The sequence below is a fragment of the Corvus moneduloides genome, chromosome 20 (assembly GCF_009650955.1).
Source record: "Corvus moneduloides isolate bCorMon1 chromosome 20, bCorMon1.pri, whole genome shotgun sequence".
NCBI lineage: Eukaryota > Metazoa > Chordata > Aves > Passeriformes > Corvidae > Corvus > Corvus moneduloides.
In genome coordinates, this window is record NC_045495.1 from 2961977 (window position 1) to 2988864 (window position 26888).

The 26888-nt window shown below is 51.5% G+C and overlaps 3 protein-coding genes across 9 annotated transcripts in view; 1 reads left to right on the forward strand and 2 right to left on the reverse strand.

The window, feature by feature from the left end:
- TEX14 (testis expressed 14, intercellular bridge forming factor) overlaps positions 1–3260 on the forward strand; it is a 28482-nt gene extending 25222 nt beyond the window's left edge. For 4 of the 5 annotated variants that reach the window (XM_032130097.1, XM_032130098.1, XM_032130100.1 and 1 more), the window contains 5 exons: positions 469–586; positions 772–867; positions 1509–1627; positions 2018–2081; positions 2254–3260. In XM_032130097.1, the coding sequence (XP_031985988.1) occupies positions 469–586; positions 772–867; positions 1509–1627; positions 2018–2081; positions 2254–2290 (434 nt within the window). In that variant the 3' untranslated portion in view covers positions 2291–3260. The remainder of the gene's footprint in view (positions 1–468; positions 587–771; positions 868–1508; positions 1628–2017; positions 2082–2253) is intronic. The other variant, XM_032130099.1, reaches the window with a different exon arrangement.
- LOC116454020 (pinopsin) lies at positions 3254–8570 on the reverse strand. 2 transcript variants are annotated; one of them, XM_032130106.1, is made up of 5 exons: positions 8113–8570; positions 7389–7571; positions 6783–6928; positions 6355–6594; positions 3254–5898 (listed from the first exon to the last, which is right to left on the reverse strand). In XM_032130106.1, the coding sequence occupies exons 1-5, from the start codon at positions 8543–8545 to the stop codon at positions 5761–5763; spliced, it is 1140 nt and encodes a 379-aa protein (XP_031985997.1). In that variant the 5' UTR covers positions 8546–8570; the 3' UTR covers positions 3254–5760. The 2 variants fall into 2 exon arrangements, with proteins under 2 accessions (XP_031985997.1, XP_031985996.1); XM_032130105.1 differs by lacking the exon at positions 3254–5898 and having other exon boundaries at positions 5912–6594.
- A 540-nt stretch (positions 8571–9110) lies between these two features.
- DOC2B (double C2 domain beta) overlaps positions 9111–26888 on the reverse strand; it is a 28867-nt gene continuing 11089 nt past the window's right edge. The window contains exons 3-10 of one of the 2 annotated variants that reach the window (XM_032129936.1): positions 26259–26282; positions 22330–22404; positions 20076–20185; positions 13835–13961; positions 13471–13628; positions 12081–12162; positions 11793–11889; positions 9111–11175 (exon numbers count right to left, since the gene is read on the reverse strand). In XM_032129936.1, coding sequence (XP_031985827.1) covers positions 11039–11175; positions 11793–11889; positions 12081–12162; positions 13471–13628; positions 13835–13961; positions 20076–20185; positions 22330–22404; positions 26259–26282 — 810 coding nt within the window. In that variant the 3' untranslated portion in view covers positions 9111–11038. The remainder of the gene's footprint in view (positions 11176–11792; positions 11890–12080; positions 12163–13470; positions 13629–13834; positions 13962–20075; positions 20186–22329; positions 22405–26258; positions 26283–26888) is intronic. The other variant, XM_032129938.1, reaches the window with a different exon arrangement.

Consider the following 26888-nt stretch of genomic DNA (forward strand, 5'->3'; position numbering starts at 1 on the left):
CAGCTGTAGGGTCTTTAACTCTCTCAACCCTCAACCCAACCCTAACCCTAATTTCTGTGGGGATCAGAACTTGCTGATAAATCAGTCTTTGAGGGGAAATCACTGGATTTTGATAAATAGGCTAACCAAGCTCCCATCCTCAGGTTTCCCGTTGATTTCTCTCCCATATCTGGGATTGAAAAGGGGAAGATTAAAGATTTCGTTCCACATACATTTTTGATTTCAGTGGGAAACAAAATGTTGAGTCCTGTGAATCTGGAAATGTGTTGGAGTGAAATATTTATTCTGCTGGCCACCTTTGACTGCAGATAATGGCATTTTGTATAGCTGGCAGAAAATCAGGCCACTGGGGAAAGAGTGATTGAGAAGTGGGCAACTGGAAATTCCTCAAGTGCAGTAAAGAAAACAACATTTTAATGTCTTTATTGTCTTCCTTTGATACTAAAATCTTGCTGTTTATGTGAATAGCTCCTGATCAAGTTAAAATGGAAAACAGAGAGTCAGAAAAAGAATCTGAGAGAAATGAGAAGACAAATCAGAGTTTATGGACTAAGGAGTCATTTAATCTAGCAGAGGATACAGAAAGGTATGAAAAAGGATGGGAAGGCATGTTTGGCTTTGAGTTACAAAGATGTAAAATTTTCTTTTCAGCATATTCAAAGCTTCAAAGCTTACAGAAAGCTTTAAATGCCCTGATAATTGTGATTGTTTTATTTGGAAATTTGCAGCATGAACTTTGTCACCATCACTTTTGAATCTTTTATTTAACAGAGCTCACTCCAGCCTCGATGATGTTTTGGAAAGAATGTTCCATGCAGTTCCTGGAGATGGGGAGATCCAAGAACAACCTCGGGGACTCACTCTTGGGTGAGCTGATAATTTATATTTGTGTTCAAGGGTTTATTTTGTGTGGTGTGTACAGATCTGGGCAGCACTTCTCAGAAAATGGGCTGTGACTCCTTAGGGAGTAGTGTCAGGGAACTTGCCTGGAGACATCAGTATGAACTCACCTACTAAACTGAGAGGGAAAATAATGTTTTGTTAATACAGTTTCCTGTGGGTAGAAAGCAAATACTTCAACAGGCTTGGAAGGCAGGGCTTGGTCTTCACAGAAACCAGAGATAATTTGACAGAATGGGAGAATTTTCTGAGGTAGAAAAAATGTGCATTAAGAGAACAGAATCATGAAAGCTCTTTATAAAGAAGAGTTTGTGAAAATGGTTCTGCTTTCATGGCAGTATATTAGGAAATTTGAAGAACATGGCAGAAGTCATTTAAACATCATTTTAAGGTAAAAATTTGTATCCCAAATAACCTTTTTTCCTCTTAGAACTAAAGATCAGAGCCCAGGAACTCTGAACAGCTCCACAGTGAGTGGCCATAAGTCATCCCTAACTTCTGTCTCACTAAGGAACATAAGACATTCTTGTGTTTGGCATCAGAATTTTCTGTTTCATCCTGTTAAAAAAACAAAAATGAGGATGATACACAAAACTCTGTCATTCAAGGGCTGCAAGCCTGCAGGATCCAGAAGATGCTGAAAGGAAGAATGGAGTAGAGGAGAGCAGAGCCTGGGCTGGAGGCAGAGCACCAGGAAGCTGTGCAGGGACTTCAGCAGGTGCTCTTGGTCTGTAGAGCTGCTGGATGCACCCAAAGTTTGAAATGTCCCAAATCTCTGGTGACTTTTGGAAATATTGATGGTAGTTTTTAAAGGTAGAAGTCTGGGAGGTGACATCAGTGTGCTTGTTATTGCACAGCATTTGCAGCTGTGCCCCTGTTTTCTGTCAGACCTCAGCACTGAGCTGGGATTGGGCTTCAGGGATGGAAATCAGGATTGGTTTCTGATGATGATGAGGCTCCTGTGGGATGCACCAGGAGCACCAGAGCTGGGGCTGAGTTCTGATTCCAAATGTGGCTGAAGGAATCAAGCAGAAAAACCTGTAGCACTTGATTCACTTGCTGTCTCTGGAGTGTTGTGTGGCTTTCACATTCTGAGCTGAATTTCCCTGTTTTTTAGACGAGCACCCCGAGGATCAGAAACCCCACCCCCAGCAGCAGCTGGCTCCAGCTCCACCCTTCAGGTGAGGCTCTCTGTGAGTTAAACTGAAATTTATGTGTTGCATGAGCTGCATTCCTGTTTCCCATGAAAAAGAGGCAGTATGAAGTCCCATTCCCTTCAACTGGTAGTTTTCTATCAGAAAAAAACAACTGCATAACCTTTTTTTCCCTCCTTTTTTTTTTTGTCCCCTGCAGGATAATTGTTTTGGATGAGAGCTCTCTCCATGATTAAAACACAGAGTGAATAAGTTCTACACATCACCTGCTTGCTGCTGCTTGCACAGTGTTTAGTCTGTGAATTACAGCCCTTTTTGGCTACACAAGTACCTGTAAAGCTCAGATTTCCTTTAACAGCAGCAGGTACAGAAGAAAATCTAATGCTCTATGCTCTGATATGGTTTGTACTGGTTTTATGCCATTGTTGCATGCCCAGGCAGTGTCAGTGTTGCAGAAGTGAACTGTTTTTTACTGTCACATCCTTATGAAGCTGGTTTTTATTCTGCATGTGCACTTTTTCAGAAGCTAAAGAATTTCTTGCTCTGTTGCATTATGCAGTTTTCACATTAAAGACAAAATGATTGTAGTTCTGTGGGCTGCTGGTGCTGCTCAGGCACTGAAATGTTTCCATGCTGGAGTGTTACAGCCCATGTAGTGTCTGTTTTTCCTTGCTCATTAAATTTAACAAGGTAATTTCTTGTTTTCTCTTTACTTAGTGCTTTTGTGATCTAGTGTTGAACTGATTTGACTGATTAAAGGGATTAATTGCTGTGCAAAAAGCTAATGAGGAAAAGGCAGTGTTCTCCAGAGATTGCAAGTGCAGCAATATGTTCCCTGCCAGCATCAGACAAGAATGTGAAAAAAATGTGCTTGTTATGAAGATACCTGATGTTTAATTCAACCCCATTTTTGGTAGGCCTCATCCAAAAAAACAAACCCAAAAATCCCTGGATATAATTGAGTTTTGGATTAGAATTTTGATGGGCACAGCAACTTCATATTTAACGTTTCTTGTGATAAATACTGTTCAGGTGCAGGAGTGAAAGTTGTCCTGTTCCCTATGTGACAGACACAGGGATTTGAGCTGGTTTTGTACATCTGGGTGTGCCAAGTTTTGCATCTTCATTCCTGTTTTTGCAAGGAAATTCTCCAGTTCTGTACCTGTTAATTTGGTTTTGCAACACTAATAAAAGTTTCCAAGGTTATTGTGCTGCCATGTGGGTTTTTTTCTGGTTTGGGAGGTTCTTTTTTGGGGTTGTTCTGTTGGGTTTTTTACTTGTTTTTAACGCTGCTTCCCATCATCAGACCACGATACAACCAGATGCTGACAGAGTATCCAGTTGCAGTATCCAGGGAGGATGCTGCAGAGGTGGGGGAGCTTTCTGAGGATAGATCAGAGAAAATAAAAATCTTTCATGTGTTTGTCCTGTTGTGGCAGTGATGGTGCCTCAGGATAGCAGCAAGGCCTAGAACAGGCCTCGCCCCGGGCTGTGACACAATTCTGTCCAAAAAAAGGTTTAATATTCTCTAACCCAGGCTTGTACCAACCTGGATTCTCTGTGTGGGACTTTTGTGCTCCAGGCAGAAGGATTTTTATTCCTGGTAGGAGCTGCTGGAACAAGATCCTGCTCCCCATGGCCCTGGGGCTGTGTTACCTGCAGGGACAGAGTGCAAAAGTTAAATTGCAAATTTTTATTGTGTGATCCTGTCCTTGGTGGCTCATGACTCAGAACTGAGGGTCATTTCCTCTCACTTTGGGCAGTGTTTTTGTTGTGTTTCAGCCTTGTTCAATTGAATAAAAAGTAGCTAAAGCCTGTGGGGCTTGCAGCAGTGTGGAGGAGAGCAGCACACGAGCGTTTTCACACGCACAGAATTATCCATCATTTTGGGCTGCAACATGTGCAATCTCCTCAGCTTCCTGCATTTCTTGTTCTATTTTATCTGTGGGACCAAATGGTGAGCAGACTGTGAACCATCTCCCTATCTTTTTTTAATCTTAATGTGCAGAATTTTTATTTCTGTTGGTGGAGGGCCTTTCAAGTAGCCCCATAGCCTGTCTGATCTCCTTATCGGGGCCAGAACACAACAGAGATTTCAGTTTCTCAGCTGCTTGTACTTTCCCAGATTTAAGTTTAGCATGGATGTAAATCATCCTGATAACATAAAGCAAAGGCACAAAAGCTGTAATTAACAGGAACAATTAAACAAGGACCAGTGCAAGACAGCAGAGGAGATCAGAGGGGCCCATCTAATGCTGCTTTTCAGCTTCCCGGAGAATGAAAGCCCAATTAATTAAATTAAAACAGTGATACTGAGCTGTTCTAATTCCTCTCTGAGCCCTGTGAGCTGAGCTGTTGTGCTCAGCAGGAGAGAGGGAGGCTGAGACACGGGGATGGGGATTGGTGTCCTGTGCCCCCACACCAGGTCATGGAATCATGGAATGGTTTGGGTCGGAGGGGATCATAAAGATAATTCAATTCCACCCCAAGCTCCATCGAATGTGTTTCATTCCTTTGTACTGGGCTGGTGTGGGGATTTTTGTTTTGTTTTTGGTTTGGAGCAGAGAATCTCAGATGGAGAAAAAACAAACCCCTCAGTCTCCCAGATCTCATCATTCTCCAGCCTAGTGCAAATTGCTGGGGTGCCTGGCTGTGGATCACCTCATTTTGAAAGCAATTCAGGGGTTCAGGCTCAAAAACCTGTAAGACAACTCTGAAGGCAGGCAGGCTTTTTTAGAGACAGAGGAATTGGGTGAAACCCGGTTTCAGCGACTTGCTGTCTTCAGTACCGCCTTTAGAAGCCTTTCCTGGGTTCCTAAATGACAGAATCTGCCTCCAAAACCAGAAATGTGATTGCAGCTGGGGTAGATAAACACTGTGATTTGAGATTCAAGATGAGGTGTGAAGCTGCAGAGCCTCCTGGAGGTTTTTTATCTTTTATTTTATCCTTTCAGGCTTTGGCATTTTTTGTTTGCTGTTAATGGGCAGTGGTGCCTTGGGGGCTGTTACCACTTGTGTTTTCAGCCTTGCTGGGAAATCAGTGGACTAAGACCTTTTCCTATTGCCTTAACTATAAAAAACCCATTAACTTTGTGTCTTTGCACTGGGTTTTTTCTGGTTTTCTGTAGCCATGTTTGTGGCGCTTGACGTGAGGGATGTGCCAGCTCTGGTAGCAGGAGGGGATGTGTTTTCTGTCCAGCCCTCTGTCAACCAGTCAAACAGCTGAACTGCTTAGTATTTATTGGTGTTTATTAACACAGTTGGCTCTTAAACATTCCTGCTGGATTTATGCCAGACTTACAGCATCACCCTGAACTTCACAACAGGACCAGGCAGTGCAGGCAGGGCTTGCTCTCTCTGGGGATGGTGACAGACCACGTTCCACCCAACTCTGGGCCAAACAGCAACCTGGGATGTTGTGCACTGTGGAAAAAATTTTTATTTTGTGTTCTTGAAAGGCTCCAAGGAGAGGGGCTGGGAGGGAGTGGGTTCCTTAGGAGAGTGAAATAGTGAAAATCTGCAGTTTCTCCCATGATGGAATGGCTTCTCTCCAGCAAGAAGACACTGTCATGTCTTTTTTTTTGCTGGGGACCTCTCCAACCTCTGAGAGCCCCCCATCAGCTGCACCCTGATCCCTTCTGTGCTGCTGTGGGTGGAACAGGCAGATCCTGGAGCTGGCACTGGTGCAGGCAGGATGTGGCAGCCGTCACACAGGATGCAATGGTGTCACCTTGTTTCTCAGCCCCTCTGCAGCGACCTGGGGACTGGGGGCAGCTGGAGAGGTTTTCCCCAGCCCCCAGGGGTGGTAACCACAGCACAGCATTCCCAGCAGGCAGCTCTGAAACTGGGCAGGGAAGGAAGGAGCAGGTTATTTGTGGCAACAGAAACCCGGTGTCACCTCAAGACTCGGCGGGTTGGACACTGGTTATATTTTGGGAAAGATCTCTGTCTATTCCCAGCCCAACTCTTTGCAGTTTATGGACAATAAAAGTTTCATTCTGTTTGCTTAGTGCCTTCAACGAGCAGCCTGTGATCCAACATTGAGTTGCCTGACCCCATAAAACCATGGAAGCGGAAAATGAGCTCTTGTTCGGGCTCGCAGGCTGCTCCCTCCCTTTCCATTTTATTCCCCAAATCCTTGCTGCTTACACAGCAACCCCGGGATCAAGCCTGTGGCCACACTTCCAGATAGGATAGGTAGTTCCTCCAGTTTTTCTGAGGCTGTTAAGCTGTTCTCCAGCAGCCCCAGTGAAGCTGTGGTGGATTTGTTTGCTTGTTTGTTTGGAGCTTTCTCTCTCACCTGTTTGTTCATGAAGACGTAGATGATGGGGTTGTAAACCGTGGCCGTCTTGGAGAAGTAGGAGGGCAGGGATGCCAGGGCTGGCTGGATGACGATGTCCTTGCTGGTGGCCACCACCAGTGCAAAGGTGGCGTAGGGCAGCCAGCAGGTGAGGAAGGCCACCACCATGGCCACCACCATGCGTGTCACCTCCTTCTCCGCCCGCTGCGTCGTGTCCGACTCCTGCTGCTGCGCCGCGGCCTGCGGGGAGTTGGGGACAGAGGGAGATGCCTGTCAGCAGCTTGGAACAGCATTTCCATTCCTTGGGAGCCCTGATGGCAGCACCAGGAGGTGCCAGCTCTGCCAAAACCTGCCCTGAGGCCCTTCATGCCGATGGGGACACTTTGGGAGAGGAACAGCGCGGACTCACCTGAGCTGGGCGCACTTACCGCCCGCAGGGTCAGCAGCAGGTTGGTGTAGGAGAAGAGGATCAGGCTGAGGGGCATCACAAAGCAGGTGACAAACAAGGCCAGGATGTAGCTGCTGTTGTTGCTGCCACCCGTGTACCAGTTGGGCCCGCAGGAGGTTCTCAGGCCTGGAATAAAGGTCGGGAATGAGCCTGAACCAGTTACGGGCCTGGATAAAGGCTCAGGAATGGGCTCCAGAACAGCCATGGCACCCAAGCACCTCTCACTTTTCCATCCCCAAGGGCCTGGAGATCAGGCACGGTGGGGTTTTGGCTGGCCAGATGCCCTCTGTGATTTGTTGGGGAGTTGTGCCAAGCCCCTACAAGAGCAGGTTTGGGCTGGGTGTGTGCTGGGTGCTGCTCCAGCAGCCAGAGCAGATCCTGACTCAGATAAGAGTGGCTGCAGAGTGTCCTGTGGTGGGGAACTTCCAAAGAACAGCCTCCAGGAGAGGATTATTGGCTGGGCAAGCAGCAGATATTAACAGGAGACATTAGCCCTTTAAACTCCAGCACAGACACTCTCCAGCTACCCCAGGCTTGAAAACAAGATGCCAGAGGACAACACGGTGGAGTCTGTCACCTCCCCTACCTTCAGGCACGTAGCTGCTCCAGCCCAGGAGTGGTGGGGTTGTCCAGAGCAGGGACCAGCCCCAGGTGAAGGCACAGCCACTGGCAGCGTGCTGGTGCTGGAACCGAAAGTCTCCCAGGGGTCTGCAGATCACCAGGTACCTCTCCAAAGCCAGGATGGCCAGGGACCACAGCCCCACGATGCCTGGGGGGACAGGGAGGGGTCGTGTCTCAGGGACAGGTTCTGCTGCCTCTGCTGGGACTGGGTAGATGATGATTTAGTTCAAGTAAATGTTGTTTGAACAAGAAGTCAGATGTTTTTTCTTACAGCAGGGAGAGCTGTGGTATTTGGCCCTTAGAAATGAAGATGGCAATGGGTGGCTGGGATGCCTGGTGGTTACAACAACAGAGTGTCCTCGAGGAGGGGTTTTGCACAGTGTCCTGTCCCTGGTGCACAGCCAGCCCCATGAGTGCTGACAGAGCAGCCAGCACCCATGAAATGCATCCCGAACAAGGATTCCCCATGCCCCCAAGCGGCATTTCCCACTCTGTGAAGACCAAGACTGGATATGTGGTGACCTGGCACAGCCAACAGTCTCCCCAGCCCTTCCCTGTGCTAACAAAGAGCTGAAGGACACAAGTTTCACAACATGCAAGCGTCGACTTTAGGTGGTGAACATCTCCAAAGCCCCTTTGCTAAACCCAGAAGCAGCAGCCCAAGGCAGGTGTGGAGTTCATCTCCTTACCTGTCAGGGACACCATGAAGCCCTCCAGCTCGCAGAGCCGTTTCCCGAACACGAAGAAGCCGCTGATGTTGTTGGAGAGGCTGACGGAGCTGCCACAGAGCGTCACCAGCAGGTTGGCCACGGCCAGGTTCACCAGGATGTAGTTCAGGGGCGAGCGGAGCTTCTTGTGCCTGATGGACACCACGATGACCAGGCCGTTGAGCACCGAGGCCGAGGCCACCACGAGGCCCATGAGCACGGCCACCGCCAGGTACATGGCCCGGGGGGCCTGGTGGGGCCACTGGGGGCCATCGAAAGGCCCCGGGGTGCCGTTGTTTGGGGGCTCCCAGGAGCTGTCCATGGAGCAGCAGCAGCTGGGGCAGGTGACCCTCCCCAAAAGCGGAGCCTCTTTATAGAGCAGGAGGGTCTGACGTGCCCCAGAGCAGCTGGGCATTCAAATATCTTAAGCTTTATTTTAATCTGAAGGGTTTGTCCTCCCTCCCTCCCTCCCTCTTTTTATAATCAGCTCTTTATTCCCAAGGGGATAAAGAGTGACTTAAACAAAAATCTGATGACTTAACAGAGCATAATTTAATTGAGTAAATATTTTTTTTCCTCATGCTTTCCAGCTGGAGTTTCCTGTAAGCCCGGCCTCGGCACCTGGGACTGGACATCGTTCCCTGTGCCCTGGGTTGGCTGGGCTTCAAGGCGACTAAATACAAACATAAACATAAATAAATATAAGTACACATGTGGTATATATACTTCATTGGGCCATATATACGTATTTTCTCTCTCTATCTATCTATATAGATATAGACATATAGATATATAGATATATAGATATCCCCATATATATATTTTTATAAATACTTTAAAGTACATATATAGTATTTATGCTATATTGGGCCAAGCAGCCCCCAATGCTCTGGTTTAAAAACCATTTATCCCCAAATCCTTGCCATCCCCCAAACTCAAAAGCTGCAGCACCAGCGTCAACCTTTTTTTTTTTTTTTTAATTTTATTTTTTAACCTTTTTATGTTCGGTTCTTATTATAAATATTAACAAACCTGACCAAAAGTACACAGATAGGTAATACTGAAATACAAAAGTCTCTCAGGATGCAGGGAAGGACGGTTTCTGCAGCCTTCACATGGTAGCAAAACATTGGTATCAAACATTTCACGAGGCCTGGCATGACAACCACCAACTCTGCATGCAGCTGGGATGGACGGACGGACGGACGGAGTGTCCACTTAGAAAAGGCTGGGATACAAAGTGAAGGAGCCCACACGCACATGTCCTACTCCACCTCAGGCATAAACCAGTTTGAGGTGCTGGAACAAAGGATGGATTGAAAGGAACTTTGCCAGAAAAGGGAGGCACAGCCAAACCTGGTGCTCCTGGAGCTTCCCTGGAAGCTCAGATCCCAACCAGGTTTTAAGGTGCTGGACCAGAAAGGATTAGTGGGAACATCCGACTTGACAGGCTGCCAGCATTCCAATAAAATCCATGCAGATCTGCAGGATGCATTACAAATATTAAGTTATTAAAAAAAAACCCCCTATGAACGTTGGTTTTTTATCTTTTCTCCCCCCCCATATCAAACAAGGCGTAACACAATCCTCACTGGGAAAAGTAAACGTAGGTTTCCAGAGATTCCATTGCTTCCCAGGAAAAAAAATAAAAGAAGTTGGCAACACGTGCACAGGGCTTGGAAGCTGAGGGTGATTGACACTTGTAGGGAAAGAGCAGCTCTTCCTAAGAAATCATTGTTTAAAGGCTTCCAAAAATTTTGGGAACGGTGCAGCATTTCCTAGAAAGTTTTAGCTCATCCCACCAGATGTCTGGTGGCATGAGGATGAAGAGACCAGCCAAGGTGGATCACAGAGGATGATATCTGGGATTATTATGATGATATTAATATATTATTAGTGTGCCATATTAATATTACTGTGCCATACACAGAAATTTATTTGATTTGGATGCTGTCTGAGGCAGAAAACGGATCAACCTCATGGCCGTGCCGAACCACAAACACAACCCCAGCTCAGCCCCGAGGCTCAGCATCTTCATTATTTAAGGGATGAATTGGAAAGGGATGAAAAAGGGAAAAATGACACAATTTCAGCCTGAAGGCTGGCTTTGCTGGAAAAACAGCCGTGCTGCTGCATGGCATGGTTTCATTAGGAGAGCGGCTGCTGCTGATCCTGGGAAGCAGGAACAGCCAGGCTGCTCCACTGAGCTTTTTATTTTGCCTCCCAAACGTGAGGCTGCCCGATCCCAGGAAGAAAGCCATGGTCTGCACAGCTCTGCTGACTTCCCATGAGTTACTGGAGAGGACGAGCACAACATTCCTGGAAGGAAAGCAAACACTCCTTCCAGGTTTACCAGGGACAAGATCATTCCAACAGAGGAGCTTTAAATGCATAAAAGATTGTTTAGGGCCAAACCACAGAGACTGACAAACCACCAGAGATATGGCACAAGCTGCCTTGAGGAGACAGTTCTGGGTTTTGTGTGTTTTTAGGGACGCCTTTTGCTGATGCCGGACACACGGACGCAGACGGACGCATTCATTGTTGCCACTGACTTGCAAGGCAGCGAGAAGGTAACTGAGTAGAGCCAGGATTTGGGAGAGGAGCCAGACTGCAGTGCATGCAGGGGTGCACACCTGTGTGTGTTTGTGTGTGTGTGTGTTTGTGTGCACGTGCATGCTCAAGAGTGGGGCTGTGAGTGTGGCAGGGTGCAAAGAGGCATTTTGGAAAAGCCTTGGGAGCCGGGAGCGGCCGCTGGAGCAAATCACCTGTGCCTTCTCCCCTGGGAAGGGCTTCCCTGCAGCCAGGCCCTGCTGTGGGGTGTCCTGCTCTCCTGGCTGTCCCGGGATCCCCCGTTAGCCAAAGCTGGGAGGAGTCCAAAGGCTGTGGAGCTGCAGCCTCGTGGGGCTCAGTCGCTGAGGATGGCGCCTGGCAGCTCGTTGGTCAGCGTGTGCCAGCGCTCGATTTTCTTGTCCTTGTTCTTCAGGCAGTCAAACCAGTGCTTCAGCCGCTCCCCTTTGGCATTAATTCCTAACACGACTCCGCCTTGGGAGAGAGACAGAGAGAGGGAGAGGTGGGGGGGGAGCATCAGCCCTGCAAGGGATGCTGAGAGATGCCGAGGGATGCCAGGGGATGCTGGAGGGAACCGGGTGATTCAGCATCCTCACAGCATCGAACCTGATGCGAAATAGAGCCCATCCTCCCCACCCCCTCATGGCTGTGATCTGGGACCTGTCCCAGGCAGTGCCCCTGTCCCAGGCAGTGCCCTGTCCCTTGTGCCAAGGGCTCACTGCAATCACAGCAGCTGTCAGAGGTACCGGGCACTTGTTAGTGATAAATCACAGTGCCCAGCAACAAAATCACAACAAGCCAGGACATCCAACAGAGATAAATGAAACCTCCCTGTTCAAGATGTTTTTTACTCAGAGGAAAACATCTGAAAACAGAAGGGGAGAGGCAGACACATTTTCTCCCTGCTTGGATGCTCCTTGAGAGGCTCAGGTGCAGGAGAGGGATAAAAGCAGAAACAAAACCCAGTGAGAATGAATGTGGGGATGGAGAACAAACCGGGAGGCTGGAGGAGTGCAGGAAAAATAGGAGGCACAGACAGTGAAGATAAATAAAGAAGAGGCCAAGGACACCCTCTGGAGTGTACCACTCACCTATGAAATCGTTTGATTTCCCGATATCATAGTCCCACACGGTGACTTCCAAGGTCTTCTTTGCCAGGTCACCGTGCTTGATCTCATAGAAAAACTCCTGTGGGGGAGCAGAGGCAAAGTCAGGATGAAACAGGGGCTGGGGCTGTCCATCCTCCTCCTCAGGCTTTGCTGCCCATGGGGATCCTAACCCCAATCCCTCACACAGTGACTAAAGTGGGGTTTCTTTATCTTTTAAGTCTGAGGTTGAGAAAAGCCCCTTGGTGAGAGCCACACCCACCCCAAACCCACCTCATTGAACTCGGGGTTCAGCGTTTTCTTCTTCACTGCTGTCTTGTGCTTGGATTTCTTGTCCTCATCTGGTTTCAAGTAACTGCAACGAGACCAAAGCAGCCCAATGAGTCCCAGTGAGGAGGACAGGAGGCCACGGGTGGGGACATCTGTGGCTGCAGGACCAGCTCCTGAGCAGAGCCAGGGTGAGGTGGGTGGCTGAGCCCCCTGAACCTCCAGATCCTCCTCCCCTGCTCTCCCCTGTCAAAATGCTGGGGATGGCTGGGAGGAGGCAGCATTTCCCCACCTTAGAACTGAGCCAGCTGCTGGCTGCAATCAGAGAGCACCGATTATCCCATCTCCAGTCCCTAGGGGACACTGGCACTGCACACATGCTCTCCAAATCCATCACTCCCAGCCCAGGACCAGTGCACACTCAGGAGTGTGTGACCGGCCTGCTCATCCAGAACCTCTCCAGGAGACAGGAACCACATCAGTGTGGAAAAGGGAGCAGAAGGGAGCAGCTTTGAGCTGTTCTCTGCAGGTATTCTGCAGCACAGCACCAGAGCTGGACAGCAAAGGAGATTACAGTGTCACCAGGAAGAGAGGGGACCCAAAACATGGGCCAGGCCAAAGTCAATCCATTGTGGGTTTGTGCTGGTGCTGTGCCTTTAAACATCGGTTCTGCTTCCTTGCTACACGTTCCACATCTTGCTCATAATTTAAAAATTAGGGCTTGTACTGAGTAGCATCACTTTTCTATCTGCTCTGATCCCAGCCCTGCAGATGCAATCTCCAGTGGATGGCACAGGGGGCACCCAAAACTGGCTGGGTGTGATGGGAATTGTGTTGCTCAGGGACTGAGCCTCCCATGGGCATCTAAAAAAGCAAGAAGGGATTTTTTATACAAACACCTCTACCCCTAAAAAACAATTCAATAAGAAGGTGAAAGTGTGCTGCTGCTGAACTCCATTCCTGGTCTCCCAGGTGTGGTTTATCCCAGTAGTTCTGCCTTAGCAAATATATCCCTGAAAGTGCCCAAGTTCGAGTCAGCACAGTGGGGACAGGGAGGAAGGACAGGCACAGGGTCCTTCCTCGCCATGGCCACCCCTTCTTTGCAGAGAATTTGAAAAATGCCATCCCCCCAAAAAACAGGAGCTGTGGTGAGTCAGGGCCAAACCAGCAGGGACAGCCCCACGCCACCAAGCCCTGCGCCCACCTCACCTGGAAGCTCTGCCAAAATAATTGCCAGGGAATGACGCTCCAGGCAGAGGCAAGCTGCTGCCGTGACGGCCTCATTTGCATCTCCTAATGAGAGCAATTAATTCCCGCTCCGGGCAGAGGCGGGAGGGGACAGCAGGGAGAGGACAGCAGGGTGGCCGTGGGTCACACTCACATTTGTCACACTCACATTTTGACGTAGGGGTCGGAGTAGCCATTGGCATCCATGGCGGCCAGGTGGGCGCAGCGCATGATGCCCACTTGCAGGCCCTGCTTCTGTGAGCTGTACTTGAGCGAGATGAGGATCCTGCCACGCTCCTCCAGCGACTTGTCCTCTGTTTTATCTATCTGGGGAGGGAATGCACCCAGTCTGGGGGCTGTACTGGGATACAGCCACAGCCAGACACCTCCCCAGCCAAGGGATGCTCTTCCCCTCTCCCCGTCCCTCATGGTGTTTGAGGGACCAAACAGCTCCATGTTCCCACATGCCACAGGAGAAGCTGCTGTATCTGTGATTCCATGGTGGGGTGAGGCTCTGAACCCCCTTCACTCACCGGCAGCTGCTTCTCCAGGCAGATGTTGAAGTTTTTGGTCTGGTTGGGCTTCAGTTTCTTCAGCGGGATGCGCGTCTCCCCAATGAACTCGTTGTGGCGGAACTTGTCCTCGTCACACACCGAGATCCTGCAATGGGCACGGGCTGAGGGGAGGGGCTGCCCCCCTGCACTGCAGGTCCCCCCAGTGAGGGAAGAGCTGAGGTCACCCTTCCCCAGGCCATGGACAGGGCACCTCCTCTGCAGGCAGCTGGAAAACAGCTGGAATGCATCCAGCTGCTGGCACGGCCGGCCAGGGCAGCTCTTGGTGTGAGTCGCTGGTCTAAACTCCCATCCCAGCCCAGGCACTGTCAGAAAACTGAGCTGGAGCCTCAACCATCCTAATGACTCTTCCATTAAAACATCGAAGTCATCAGTGACTAAAGCAAAATTATTCGGAGTTGCTGGAGCTGCATTTTGCCCCGCCATGGAGGCTCTCCCTCAAGCCTCCCTTGGACAGCATGGCCAGGAGAAGCCTGCTTCCCACACAGCCCCTTCCCGAGGGGCTCAGGCACTGCACGGAGCGTGGCAGCTCCCAGGGTGACCTGGCTGGGACACAGAGCAGGTCTGCCACCTCCTGTCCCAGCAAACCCACAATGCCAGCAGTGATTTCCACACCCAGCCCATGGAAAGCATCACACCCCGGCCAGGTGAGGCTCTCCCAGCGCCGCTGGGGTCCCAGTGACGGCAGCTGCTTCCGAGGGCAGTGACGCTGTTTTCCATGAAAAAGCTATAAATGCCTTTCCCTGAGCTGGCAGCTAATGAGTCATTCCTCTGCTGCTTCCCAGCCCGCTCTGGGCGTCAGGAGAGACGACAGAAGAGCAAAGTTAGTGCTTGTAGAGAGCCTCTGCTTGCAGCTCCCGAAATCCCAGAGAGGGCCAGAAGGGTCCCTTGAGGGAGCAGCTGTTCCCCAGCAGTGCTGGTGATGGGGAAAGCCACCCCACCCCCCTCCAAAGGGAGCATCCTGCATCCCCTCTGGAGCCATGCAGGGACTGGCTGGGCTCCCTGCCCATGAAGGCATTTCCTTTCCCTGCCCTTACATCCTTTCTTCTTTTTAAAAAAATGCTCTTACAGAGTCTTCTCATCCTTTTGGTACCTGATTGTTTCCTCTTTCACCCACTCCCTTTGGTTTCCATCTCCTATGGGTGGCACCTCTGTCCCCAGGGACCACTGGGGGAAGGGGGAAAAGCAATTCAAGATAAATAATGCCCTGTGATCCCACCTGAGAGCAACGAATTGCACACCACATCTTTGGCCTGCTCAGCATCTGCACGGTTTATCCATGGATGGGTTATCTGTGGATGGTTTAGTGGCTTATCCAAGGATGGTTTGATCACCCTCACACAAACGAGTAACAAGGAAGCAAGGAAGCCACGGGACAAGGATCATCAAGGCTGGGGAGCAGCAGAGGAAAGGGATTTGGGAAAAAAAAATCGAGTAGGAAAACAGGGAATGCTGCTCTCCAGAAAACTGTGGCTGGATGCAGCGTTACTATAGATACCCACGAAAAAAACACCCCACCACCACGGTAAAATCCTCAAAGAGAATCTCAAATGCAGGCACGATATTCCCCATTTCCTCTTGTCTTTCTTGTAAAGAACAAAACCTACAAAGGAGAAACAGCAGCTCCAGAGTCAACTTGCCAGGCATGTGGAACTCCATCTGGGCAGAGATGGGGAGGGACAGGAGGGAACATGGCCTCACAGGGAGCTGGCAGCCCGGGATCTCTGTGTACACCCAGCAGTTGTGGAGCGGTGCTGGCTCCTGGGCACTCAGGGAGACAGGATTTGGGATGGTTTAACTCTCAAAAATGTGAGTAAGGGTTCTGCTGACAATGTCCAGATACACCCCAGAAGCACAGCAAGATCCCAAACACAATGTCCTGCTTGCTGTGAAGGCGCAGGAGCCTTAGGATGGGCAAGAGCCCAGGAAAGAAACATGGAAAACTCCAGTGGTGGTGGTAGGGGAGGCATCTCCTGTGTCACACTGGGAGAGAGCCCACTGGGCCCTGTTTCAGTGCCCTCAGGGACATGGGAAGTCCCTTAGGAAGTAGGTTTTGGCACATCTGCAGGACCTGGGAACTGCCCTGAGCAGCACAATGGAGCTGGAGACGCCTCCAGGTCTCTCCCAGCCCCGTTGTCCCTGTGGCACCTCTGGTCACCTCTCAGGTGGGTCCCCACATTTTGTGCCCATCTGTGTGCGACGCCCAGAGAGGGTTTTGTGTCAGCTCTCCCAGTGCCTCAGGCTCAGCCCCCAGTCCCAGTTCCTCTTCCTAGCTGCAGTTCATCCCCACTGGAATGGGATTTCCAGCTCTGCAGTGCCCTGGCCCTTCAGTGAAGGCAGCGAGCTTTGAGTGAGAGGAGCAGGAAGCTCCAGCCCCAGCCCTCCCTTTGGGAAAAGGCGTAATGCAATCACAGCAGCTTGGATTTTATTACAAGAAATCGATGTGATGGAATTTTTATGCCTTGGGTTAGAAAATCAGCCCCATGACAAGCAGCACGAGATGCCTCTGGCAGCCTCATTCACCTTCCATCCCCGGCCTGTAACTGGAGCATCACCCCTTTCTCATCTCTCCTTATTAATCCCAATCCCTCCAGCCCAGTGTTGGGTTGGATATCCTCTCTGTGGGGTCCTGATCTTTACATTAAGGGCTGTGAAAAGCACCTTGGAAGGGAACTAAGCAGCAAATGAACAATCACTGCTCATTAAACTTCTCCTCCCTCCTACTCAGCCCGGGCTCCTGGGTTAGAGTCCTGACTCACTGCTCAGCTCCAGCAGCTGACTCATGGCTTCTGCTCCCTCACACGAGTTCCTCGGCCTCTTTCCTAGCATGAAAAGGGGGAAATGGGTGTCAGCAAGGACCCTTTTCCACACAAACCACACAGAGCAGAGCCTGAGATGCATCCCCTGTGTCCAAGATCCCTTATGGCAACACAGGAGGCTCTCCATGAGGAGCAGGTGATGCTGGCTTGGTTTAAGGACAGGAGACAAAGGCAAGGAGACAAAAATAATATCTTGAGAAAGTCCAGTTGGCCAGAAAAAAAAGGAGGATTCCATCCTGGGCTCCATCACAAAATGCCTCAAAGTCTGAGTGCAGAAACCACAGCAGCAGTGAGTTATAATTACAAGTGCACCTGCAATTCCAAGCAAACCCCATTCATCCAGAGTAAAGCAATTTGGGACCCCAAACCTTGAAGTGGCTGCACTCCGCTCATTAGTCCTGATCGAATAGTATTTTCTGAATAATACATTTAATGAGTCATGATGTTTGTCAAACACATGATTAAACAAAGAATTCCTGGCATTCGTGGGCTAGCTGAGTACCCCATGAATAATGCATCAACTCGCCAATATATCTGGATATGAATAATTGTATCCAATATCTGGCCAGCTCGGGTATTTATTATGAATGCAATTTATTTATTGCATATTACATGTATTATTTAAATGGAGGCGATTGTATTCTGCCTATTCCAGTTTCCCCTGCAGCATTTCTCTGCCTCCCCCTGACATTGTACCCTGTGGTCGGAGTCCAGGTGGGAATGGGGGCTCCAGGGTGGGATTTCCCCCCAGTGCTGGCAGGGAATCTGTCCCCAGTCCCATCCATCTGTGCACTGCAGTGTGTTCTGCATGGCTCTGAACCTGCCTTTTCCCAGGCTGGTGGGTGGTTTCATCCCTGCTAAGCCTTGGGCTACGCTCAGGGATATTTAATTCAATGAATGGATGAGACCTTTCGAGATCCTCCCACCTGCCACGCTCCACGAAATCCCAAATATCTGGTGCTTTTTGAGGGGGTTGGTTCATTAACAAAATCCTGCTTGCCAGTGCCGCCTTCACCTCTCCTTCGCCTTGGGGAGGAGAACCCTGATGGCTCCTGGGGTTTGTGACAGCAAAGTCACTCCACCAGTTTGGACAAGGCCACACAGGGATGAGGGAGAACCTTTCTGGGTTGGGGCTGGGGGGCTTGGGCAGGAGGGGATCCAATTCCCAGCTCTCCGGGATGTCCCTACTCCAGCTGCTCTGACAAATGCCACTTGTCCCCTCCAAAAAGGCTGCAGACGCTGGCAGAGTGCCCCATGCCAGCACCACCCTGCCAATCCATGCTGGACACGTCCCACCAGGTGGGCAGGGAAGAGTTCTGGGTGCTTTTCCAGCTTCCCTGACACATCTCCAGGCTGCAGGGAGGTGAAGGCTGGCGGCAGCTTTGATCTCTGCCTTTATTTTTACATTAAAGAGACTTTGGAATTGAGTTCTCTGCCCAGCTCAGCACCAGGGAGGCTCCTGGGGAATGGTCACCACCCAGACCTAGGGAAGCATCACTAATGCTCTTTCAAGTAGCACCAGCTGCCTGGCAGGAGCCTCTCCTGATTAGCACAGGGAAAACCAGCATCCTGTTGGCTTTGAAGTTGGCTTTTCCTGATGGAAAAGGAGATATTTGGAGGAGAAGATGGATGGGTGAAGCAGAGCACCCAAGGCAGGACAACGTGTGGAGATGTGTCCTGCAGGAAGCGGCACTGGGAGAGTGAAGGGCCAGCTCATAGAAGAGAAACAGCTCAAGCCACACCAAAACACTGACAGATGGTCAGTTTAGATGGGATATTGGGAAGGAATCCTTCTGTGTGAGGAGGCCCTGGCACAGGGTGCCCAGAGAAGCTGTGGCTGCCCCTGGATCCCTGGCAGTGTCCAAGGCCAGGCTGGACAGGGTTTAGAGCAGCCTGGGATAGTGGAAGGTGTCCCTGCCCAAATGAGATGATCTTTAAAGTCCATCCAGCCACATTCCCCTGCAGATTGAGGGGTCCCAGGTGGGGTACAGGGGTCCATGAACAGTTTTGAGCTTTGGGGAGGGCACAAGGAGCTCCATGACACCCAGGCTGGCAGGCAGGAATGGGATGGGGTAGCACAGGATTTCTGTGGGGAGAAAGGCAAATCTAGCCTCACACATATTTTGGTGCATCCCCAATCCGACAGCTTCCAGGATCACAGCCCTTCCCAAGGGAGAAGCAGCTCCCAGGACCCTGAAAGAGTGGGGGTCGAGCCCTCCTGCTCCCTGTTGCCTTCCAGCAAACAACTCAGCCAACATCTCCTTACAAACCGATTTCCACGCTTCAGGAGGCTGAAAACTTCAAAGCCTGGAGTGAAAAAATACCCACCAATAATAACAACAAACTGAAGGCTTCCCAGCCCCACCAGCCTGCAGTCCTTGCAGCGTGACTAACGTTTTCCAAGTGAAATAATAATCCATGGTGCTGAATTTCCCCTCTCCCTGCACACTGCAGGCAACAGGTGGGTTCTGCCCCGCTTCACCTCCGAGCAGCACCTCTCACAAGGCAGCTTTGTGCTCTTGGTGTAGGGAAAATCACAAACTCCCAGGGCACCTGCAAATGAGGAGGGTGGGATTCCAGCCACGGAGCTGGCAAAGCCCTGAGTCCTTGGAGAAAGATGCAGAATCCTTTGTTCGAGAGCGGATCTTACAGCAAAGCCTGCAGCAGGGTCGCAGATCAGTGTGGTGATGGAGCAGCCGAGGCTGCCCACAGTTCCTGCCCTCATCCAGGTGGGATAGAGGCCAAAACATGCAAATCTTCACACTCAGATCCCTGCAGAGCATCATTCCAAGCTCTGCCCCTGCCCCTCCCCATCCTCACACAACCTCTCTCAGCCCCTGGGAGATGCTGCCAGGAGACGTTGAATGCACAGACTGAACCAACAGAATAAAATAATAAAATAAAGACCTGCACTCTTTGTTTAGTTGGACAGTAGCTCACAGAGGCCTCCAGCTTCCTCCCAAAAAGCTCAGCTTTGAAAGGGGCCCAGAACTGCCCTGAGAAGATTTTCTCAGCGAGACATGACCGCAAAGCCTCAACGTGTGCCAGTGAGAGCTGGGCATGAAGAGGTTAAACCCAAACCACAGCACCTCTGCAGGCAGGAGCCAGCCAGAGAGCTCTGAAGTTAATGATGCAGCAGGAACAGGCCCCTCACTGGTTATCCCAGCCCAGGCTGCCTGTAAATCATGCTCTGGGGTGATGGATGTGTGCAGGGCACTCACACAAACTCTCAGCTTTGCTGGGGGATAACTCTGCTGTGAGCAGCTCCAGGACCCTCCTGTGGGGCTGAACCTGTGGGAAATTGTCACTGGGATGGGGAGGGACAGCTGGCACAGGGCTGAGGGAGGGGAAGGGACCTGTGTCCCCCCGGAATCGGGCCCTACCGCAGGGTCTTGCGGATCATGTCCTCGTCGGTGATGCCGTAGTAGGTGAGGGTCTCGTTCCAGGTGGGGTTCAGGGTGTTGCGCAGTGTTTTGGTTCTCAGCTTGTTTGCCTGGAAAAGCAAAGGAGGTGGGGGTCAGTGGGATGGGCCCCAGGAGGCTGTTTGGGCAGGAGAGGAAGCCCAGTTTGGAGATGAAGGGGCAATGGGTGCTGCCACTCTTCTGCCCCAGTGCTGTCACCCAAATCCACCCCTAATCCAGCAAAAACCAAAGGGGCAGGGACACAGCAACTCCCTCATTTCCAAACCAACCCAACCCAATCCCACATCCTGGAAACAGCCAGAAAAGTGGGAACCTTGGCAGAGCACGGACCAGGATTTCATTTAAGCAGTAGGAGAGAGCAAGGGAGGGGGAAAAAATCCTTTTTGGATTCAACAAAAAATGCCAATTTGCTGTTCTGGCTGTTTGCTTGCACTCCTGCTCCCAGCACAGCTCTTGATCCTGCCTGACTCCAAACAACTTCCTTGACAGGCATTTTGTCAGCACCAGCAGCTCCTTCCAGCAGCTCTGCTGAGCAGGAGGATGGGGACAGCAGGGCTTGTGTCCCCTGCGTGGATGGGACATCCTGGCACACAGCCACTCCCCAGCTCAGGGGACATTGATCTCCTCAAACCCTGAGCCCTCCTCACTTCTGGCGAGAGCAGAAGAAAGAGGCTGAGGCTGCAGATTGGGCTTCTCCAGCAGGCTCCCAGCCTGGCACAGCCTGGCAGAGCAGCAATTTTCCCTTTAATTAGGTGTCAGACAACTCAATCCCTGCCTCAGCTGCTGCTGGGCATAAGAAACTCTCAGCACATCAATACCTCAAAGTTGTCTTGTGGATGTTTATGGGAAGCTTCTGCCTCCCCCACCTTGGATTCACGAGCCCTGAGTGACAAGGACAGCAGGGAAAGTGCCCCAATGGCCTGCTCAGACCTGTGGGTACCAGATCCTGGGGCTGGGGCTCCAGGGATTGGGAAGGAAAGCGGGTTTAGCCAAGGGGGTGACATGATGAGCATCACCCGGCTGCTAAATCTGCCCTGGGAAGGGACACGAGTGAGATCAGAGGAGCTGAGCCCCAGAAGTGCCTTTTTCTCCCATTTGGAATGACTCAGGTGTCAGCAACCAGCTCTGCATGGGGCATGAGCCCAGCCCTGCTTCCCACACCCCCAGGTGCCTGAGAGCCCAAATCTGGGACAGAAACACCTGAGAGACTCAGGGACTGTCCTGCTGCTGCTGGAACAGCTGTGCAGAAGCATCCAGCCCAGGACAAATCCACGATGCCCCCAGGGCTGCTCCCCTCTCCCAGGGCAGATCCGGGCAGTGCTGTTTGGAAACAAAGCACAGGGATGGGGCAATCCAGAGGCAGAGGGGGTGAGGACAGGGTACCCCCGTGGCTTGTGAACCTGCAGCTCCTGCGTCCCCTCCCCTCCCACCTCTCCAGTCTCCACCAGCTCCAGCAGAAATGCTAATCAATGGCTTTGCAAAACATGGAAATGACTGATAATATTGCTGATGAAAGCGCTCCCGGCTCTGTTTCCAGCAGAAACTCGGGATGTAGTGAAAAACTCCCTCTGCCACCCTGAACATTAGGAATTAATCCAGCTGAACCGTAACAAGTAAATACACCTCCCCCAAAAAAAAGGTCTTTCCTTTTGCGTGGAATAAGAGTGCAATTAATATTCCTAACACACACATCGAGCATTTAAATTCCACGTCCCCATCACTCGCACCAAGCTCTCACCACACATCAATATCTTTAATTACTCTTCTCTCCAGCAAGTGCTGAACCCAAGGAGATGGAAATATTTCCCTTATGATTTATACTCTGTTTTATTATGATCTGAGGGGTTTTAAATGCAAAAGAGTAAGGGCAAAAAAAAAAAAAAAAGAAAATTAAAAGGGTCTGATTTGTTTACAGCTGAGATTGTTTCACTCGGTGCTTCCCGGGGGCTCCTGGATTGCAGCATTCCCACCTCCTGCTCCCAAGGTAAGGAATCAGGGCTGGCACCTGGCTGCCAGCCAGTGGTTTCCCAGAAAGGCATTTTCTATCCCTATGAGGATGGATTCAACCCCAATTCCTACCTCCGGCTCTCTGCAACCACCTTTTGCTCAAGAGATTCAAGGTCTGGTGCAGCTCTGGGTGAGGAGCTCCTCCCAGGCCTGATTTCCAAGGAAAAAATGCAGCCCCAGGAAAGGAAGAAGTGCAAAAGTGCCTCACCTTACTGGCTCCGGGGAGCAAGTGCAGCTTGACGTAAGGATCAGCCAAACCATTGTGGTCCATTGGCTTCAGGCCCTGGAGAGGGAACAGCAAAAAGCAGGAATCAGGATAACAGTGGCATGCTGGGCAGGCAGGGTGGCCTCACTGAGCCCATCCTGTTTCACTGGTCCATGGAGCAGCTGTGCTTTCCCCAGGACTGGGGAAGAAGGGCAGCATGGATTCTGCAGGATCCAGGCTCAGCATTCCAGCGGTGCCTGTGGATCCCGGGAGGGGCTGTGGGAAGCTCCTCACCTGCACGTGGCACCATCCACTCCTCCCTCCCAGCAGCCGACTCTGCCACCCTCATCACAATTAATTTGGGGGTGAAGCAAATCAGCACAGCGATTTCCCAGCTTTGAAATTACAGGGTTCTGTCATTTAATAATTGCCTCAGAGCAAACACACACCTCTGCTGTTGTGGTGCCACTTCCAAGCGCTCCCAGAGGGTGTGATAGCACCTACCTACTCCCAGATATTAAGGAAGAACAGCTCCAGGCCAGTGGGAGGCTGGTGCCAGCCAAATGCTGTGGTGTTTGCAGAGAATTCTGGGGTTGCAGGAGCACCAATCCAAGGAAACACTGGCTGTGGCCATTCCTGATGGATTTTTTACAAGCCCTTAAAGGATGATGTGGATCAGGTTGGTTATAGTGATGCCCTGCAGCTGATCCTGCTTTGGGCGGAGGGAGGACACAAGCTGTGCCTCTGTTCCTCTTTTAAACCACCAGAAAATTATCCAGGGGTGATGCACAAACCCAGCCCAAAGCTAGACCTGCACAGGCTGCATGGAAAAAAAACTCCACAGGGCAGGGAAGCAAGGCAGGAGCGTGAAAAATTGAGCCTAAATTTTACCAGTCCTAAGTAGAAATGAGAATGGCTCCATCGTGGAAGTCCTTGGATTATTTCCAGCCTGGCTGTGGGATCCCTGCAGGAATTACTGCTGGGCTGGCTGAAGGCAATCCTGTGCCTGGATCAGAGCAGGGTTTCTCTGCAGAGGTACCCATCCAATCCTGGCTCCAGCCCGGGGAAGGAGACAAGGCTGGGGGATGCTGAAGAGTCCTCACACCCTTTTTGTGATGAGCAGAGTGCCTGGATAATGAGTGTGTGCAGCTGCCAGGGATCCAGCGGCAGGGGAGTGTTTGTATGGAATGCTGGTGCAATGGCTGCGTGCAGAAGGAATGCAATCATCCAGGATTTGGGCAAACCAAGGAGGGAAATACTGGGGGAATCACTTCCATGCTTCCCAGGTAGGGAATAACTCACCCAGCCTGACCCACAGCACCACAGGGCCCTCCCTGAGCTGTACAACTCGGTCCAGGATGCTCCTGACCTTGGGAGTGTCTCTGATTTGGAGCAAGGGCTCTGCTACAGACACAAACGCGCTGCCCTGGGGCAAGGGAGGCCAAATGGTGCCCAGCAAAGAGGATTTTGCTTCTACAGCAGAGCCAAAGGATAAAAATATCAGCAGTGAATGGAGGTGAAATGGCTCTGCTTTAACTGCAGCCTCTGGGGTGATGTCCCTGGCCCAGGAGATGCTGAGGATGGGCAGACAGGGCAGGAAGGGGCTGGACTGTCCCCACTCCTCAGGGATTCACCTGCACAATCCACTTGTGCTCTCCCCAACCTCCCTGGTCAGAGGTGCCCAACCTGCCTGGGCTGCACAGCAAATGAAATCAGAACCAAGCAGGCAGATTCCCGGGAAAATGGATGGAGAATGACAGGCAGCTCTGTAATTCACCCATCAATTCAGCTCAATTAAATTACCTTCTGAGGAGGCTATTAAAGGCTTTTTTAATAGATGTGCTATGGAAGATGGAATGACAGGAGCCCGGGAAATGGCTCCTAATGTCACGTCTACCTCCCTCCCGTGTCACTTGATACGTGTTTGGCACAAACAGCTGCATTTAACAGGGCTCTGCTTTGCAAAGCTGCTCCTGTGCGGGGATGATCCCTCCCACAAGAGGGCCCACGTTGCTTCCCCTGTGTGGAGGGACCACCAGCCTGGAGCTTCTCCAAGAGGGATGAGAGGCAGAGAGGGACAAGGCACAGAGGCAGAGCCTCCCCTCAGATCCAACTGGCTCCAACAATTCCTGCTGCTGCACTGACTTATGGAGCTGAGATTTCATTTCATCTTTTCCTCTACCCAACCCCAAAATCTCTGCCGCAATCCTAAGGAGACCCACAGCTTCCTTCATCCAGGCTCTGCCAGCTGCTCCCCGTGCCAGTGACATTTAGCTAATCAATAGGATTTAATTACAAGTTGGGCTAATCGGGTTGCTGATTAATGCCACGCTAGAGGCGTCCAGTGATCACAGGAGATGGATTCATCCCATCTTTCACCCCACAACGAGCTGCCTGCCCAAAAACCAGCCTGGATAACTCCCAGGCTGAGGCATCCCATTCTGAAAGGGGGCAATCTGCGTTTCCACCCTGACAGCCCCAAGGAGCCAGACAGCTGGAGGAATTTCCCTGCAGTGATAAATATTTATGAGTCAATCCATAAGTAATGCTCAGTGCAGACCTCCAGCACTGCCTCGGCTGGAAGGGAGGGAGCAGCCAAATGCTCAGTGGGGTGGAAACTCCTGGGTGTTTTCCAGCCAGAGGTGCAGGGAGAGCAGCTCTGGAAGCTCCCACAGGCAGCAGCTGCCTGGCATGGCCTGTCTGGGGCGAGGAGCTCCTTCACCATTGCCCTACAGCCCCCTGAGGCTTGTCCCAGGCACTTTTCTCCCAAAAGCAGGAGACCACTGGAGCTATGGGCTAGCACAGCCTGCTGTGTCTGTGCTGCTGCACGCCCCTGTAAATCCCCTGTAGCAGCTTGGGCTCTGTAGGACTGAGCACAAAGTGAGACCCTCAGCGAAGCCATGGCATGGCAGGGCACAAAACCAGGTGCCTGCACGTTCATCAAATCCTTTTCCACCCCATTTCCTAGGTGGGGATGGCACCCAGCCCATCCCAGCTCTGTCCCACACAGGACAGCAGAGACCCACACAATGCCAGGGTTCGTGCAGGGCAGCAGCAGAGAGGGAGAGCCCTCCTGCCAGCCTGGCTGCTTCTGCAGTCCAGGAACGAGCTTCTACAATGCCCTGATTTATCCTCCTATTGATCCGAGCTGAGCTACAAAACCTGAGTTCAGCCGTGCCTGAAGTGTGACAGGCGGGGCTGCTGCCAGCGCCGAGAGCCATCAGTGTGAGGTGGCCGCTGGCACCCTGGCTGCTCCTGCCTCTTCCTGGCTGCTCCTGCCTGTTCCTCCTTGTTCCTGCCTGCTCCTGTCTTCTCCTGCCTGCTCCCACCTGTCTGGTGACACCCAGAATCTCGCAGATCCTGCAGTGAACTGACACCGAGAAACCCCTCACACATCCCCAGGGTCAGCACCAGGGTAAATTCCCACACGGAGTGCCTATGCCAGCCTCCAGCAGCTGAGGTTTGCAGGGCAGGGAATCGGTGGTGGGGCACAACAGGTTGGATTGAACCTGCTGCTGGTGGCTGCTCCCTCTGTCCTGCTCCCCAGGAGCTGATAACAGCACTCGTGAGGAACAGCAGCAGATATGAGTGTGCTGGGGATTAAAAAAAAAATAGAGAGAAGCGAAATAAAGGGAGAGAGGGAGGTTGTGTGGGGTTATCAGAGAGGAAGAAAAACACGTCTCATGTGGCTGAAATAGCCCAGGTTTGAAGGGCTGCTGGCAGCAACCGAGGCTCCAGGAGCTGCTGGAGTTGGACACATCCCGAGGCCGTTTTCCCTGGAGGCTGAGACAGGTACCCAGGACCTGGTCCAAGGGTAAATCACATCCCAGCACTGCTGGGGCTCTCCCCCATCTCCTCCTCTCCAGCTCTGCTCGCAACACCCCCGGAGCCAGCTCCGGCTCCGCCACCGGCAGCGGGGTCCTGGCCCTTACCTTTCTGTAGTCAAGTTTTGGCAGCTTTCCCCAGGCGAGAGATGAAATGAGAGCGAGCAGATGGCAATGTAAATAAAAGAGAAAAATGGGAGAATGAGAGCAGAATGGAAATGAACAGGACTCGAGAGCTTGAATGTCAGGGTGGCGAGGGGGGCTCTGCCCTCCCTGCGGGCGGGGGCGATGCCGGGGTACCCCCACACCCCCTGGGATGGGATCAGCTGGGTGGGCACGGCAGGGACCAGGGCTCTCCTTTGTCAGCCCTGCCTGTGCTCTCGCTGATGTGAGATTTATCAGTTGCTGCCCACAGCTCTCCTTCCTCCCTGTCTTCCACCCACTCCAAACCCAATTAGAAATCTCCTCCTTGGCACGGCTCCCGCGTGCGCCGAGGGAAGCCTGACCCAGAGGCTGCCGGCGGATTCACAGGAGACAGGGAGGGAAGCAAAGCCCAGTGTCTGCCTCAGCCCTGCCCTGGCTGTCCTGCCGGGGAGCTGGGGGTACTGCCCTTGCCAGGAGCAGCTCCAGGAGGGCTGGGGCGGATCCTGCCACGCTCATCCCCAAAATCCCCAAGCTTTGGTGTTACAGGCTGTATTCCAGACATGGAGAACCTTGGTGGGGGCTGCAAACCTGCCA

Bases quoted from the DNA above. Each gene is read 5' to 3' on its own strand.
- LOC116454020 (XM_032130105.1), bottom strand. From the start codon at position 8,545: ATGCCCAGCTGCTCTGGGGCACGTCAGACCCTCCTGCTCTATAAAGAG. The intron at 7,572-8,112 runs GTAAGGAGATGA...CTGTCCCCCCAG, and splicing joins CTTCATGGTGTCCCTGACAG to GCATCGTGGGGCTGTGGTCC. The intron at 6,929-7,388 runs GTAGGGGAGGTG...CCTTTATTCCAG, and splicing joins GAGCAGCTACGTGCCTGAAG to GCCTGAGAACCTCCTGCGGG.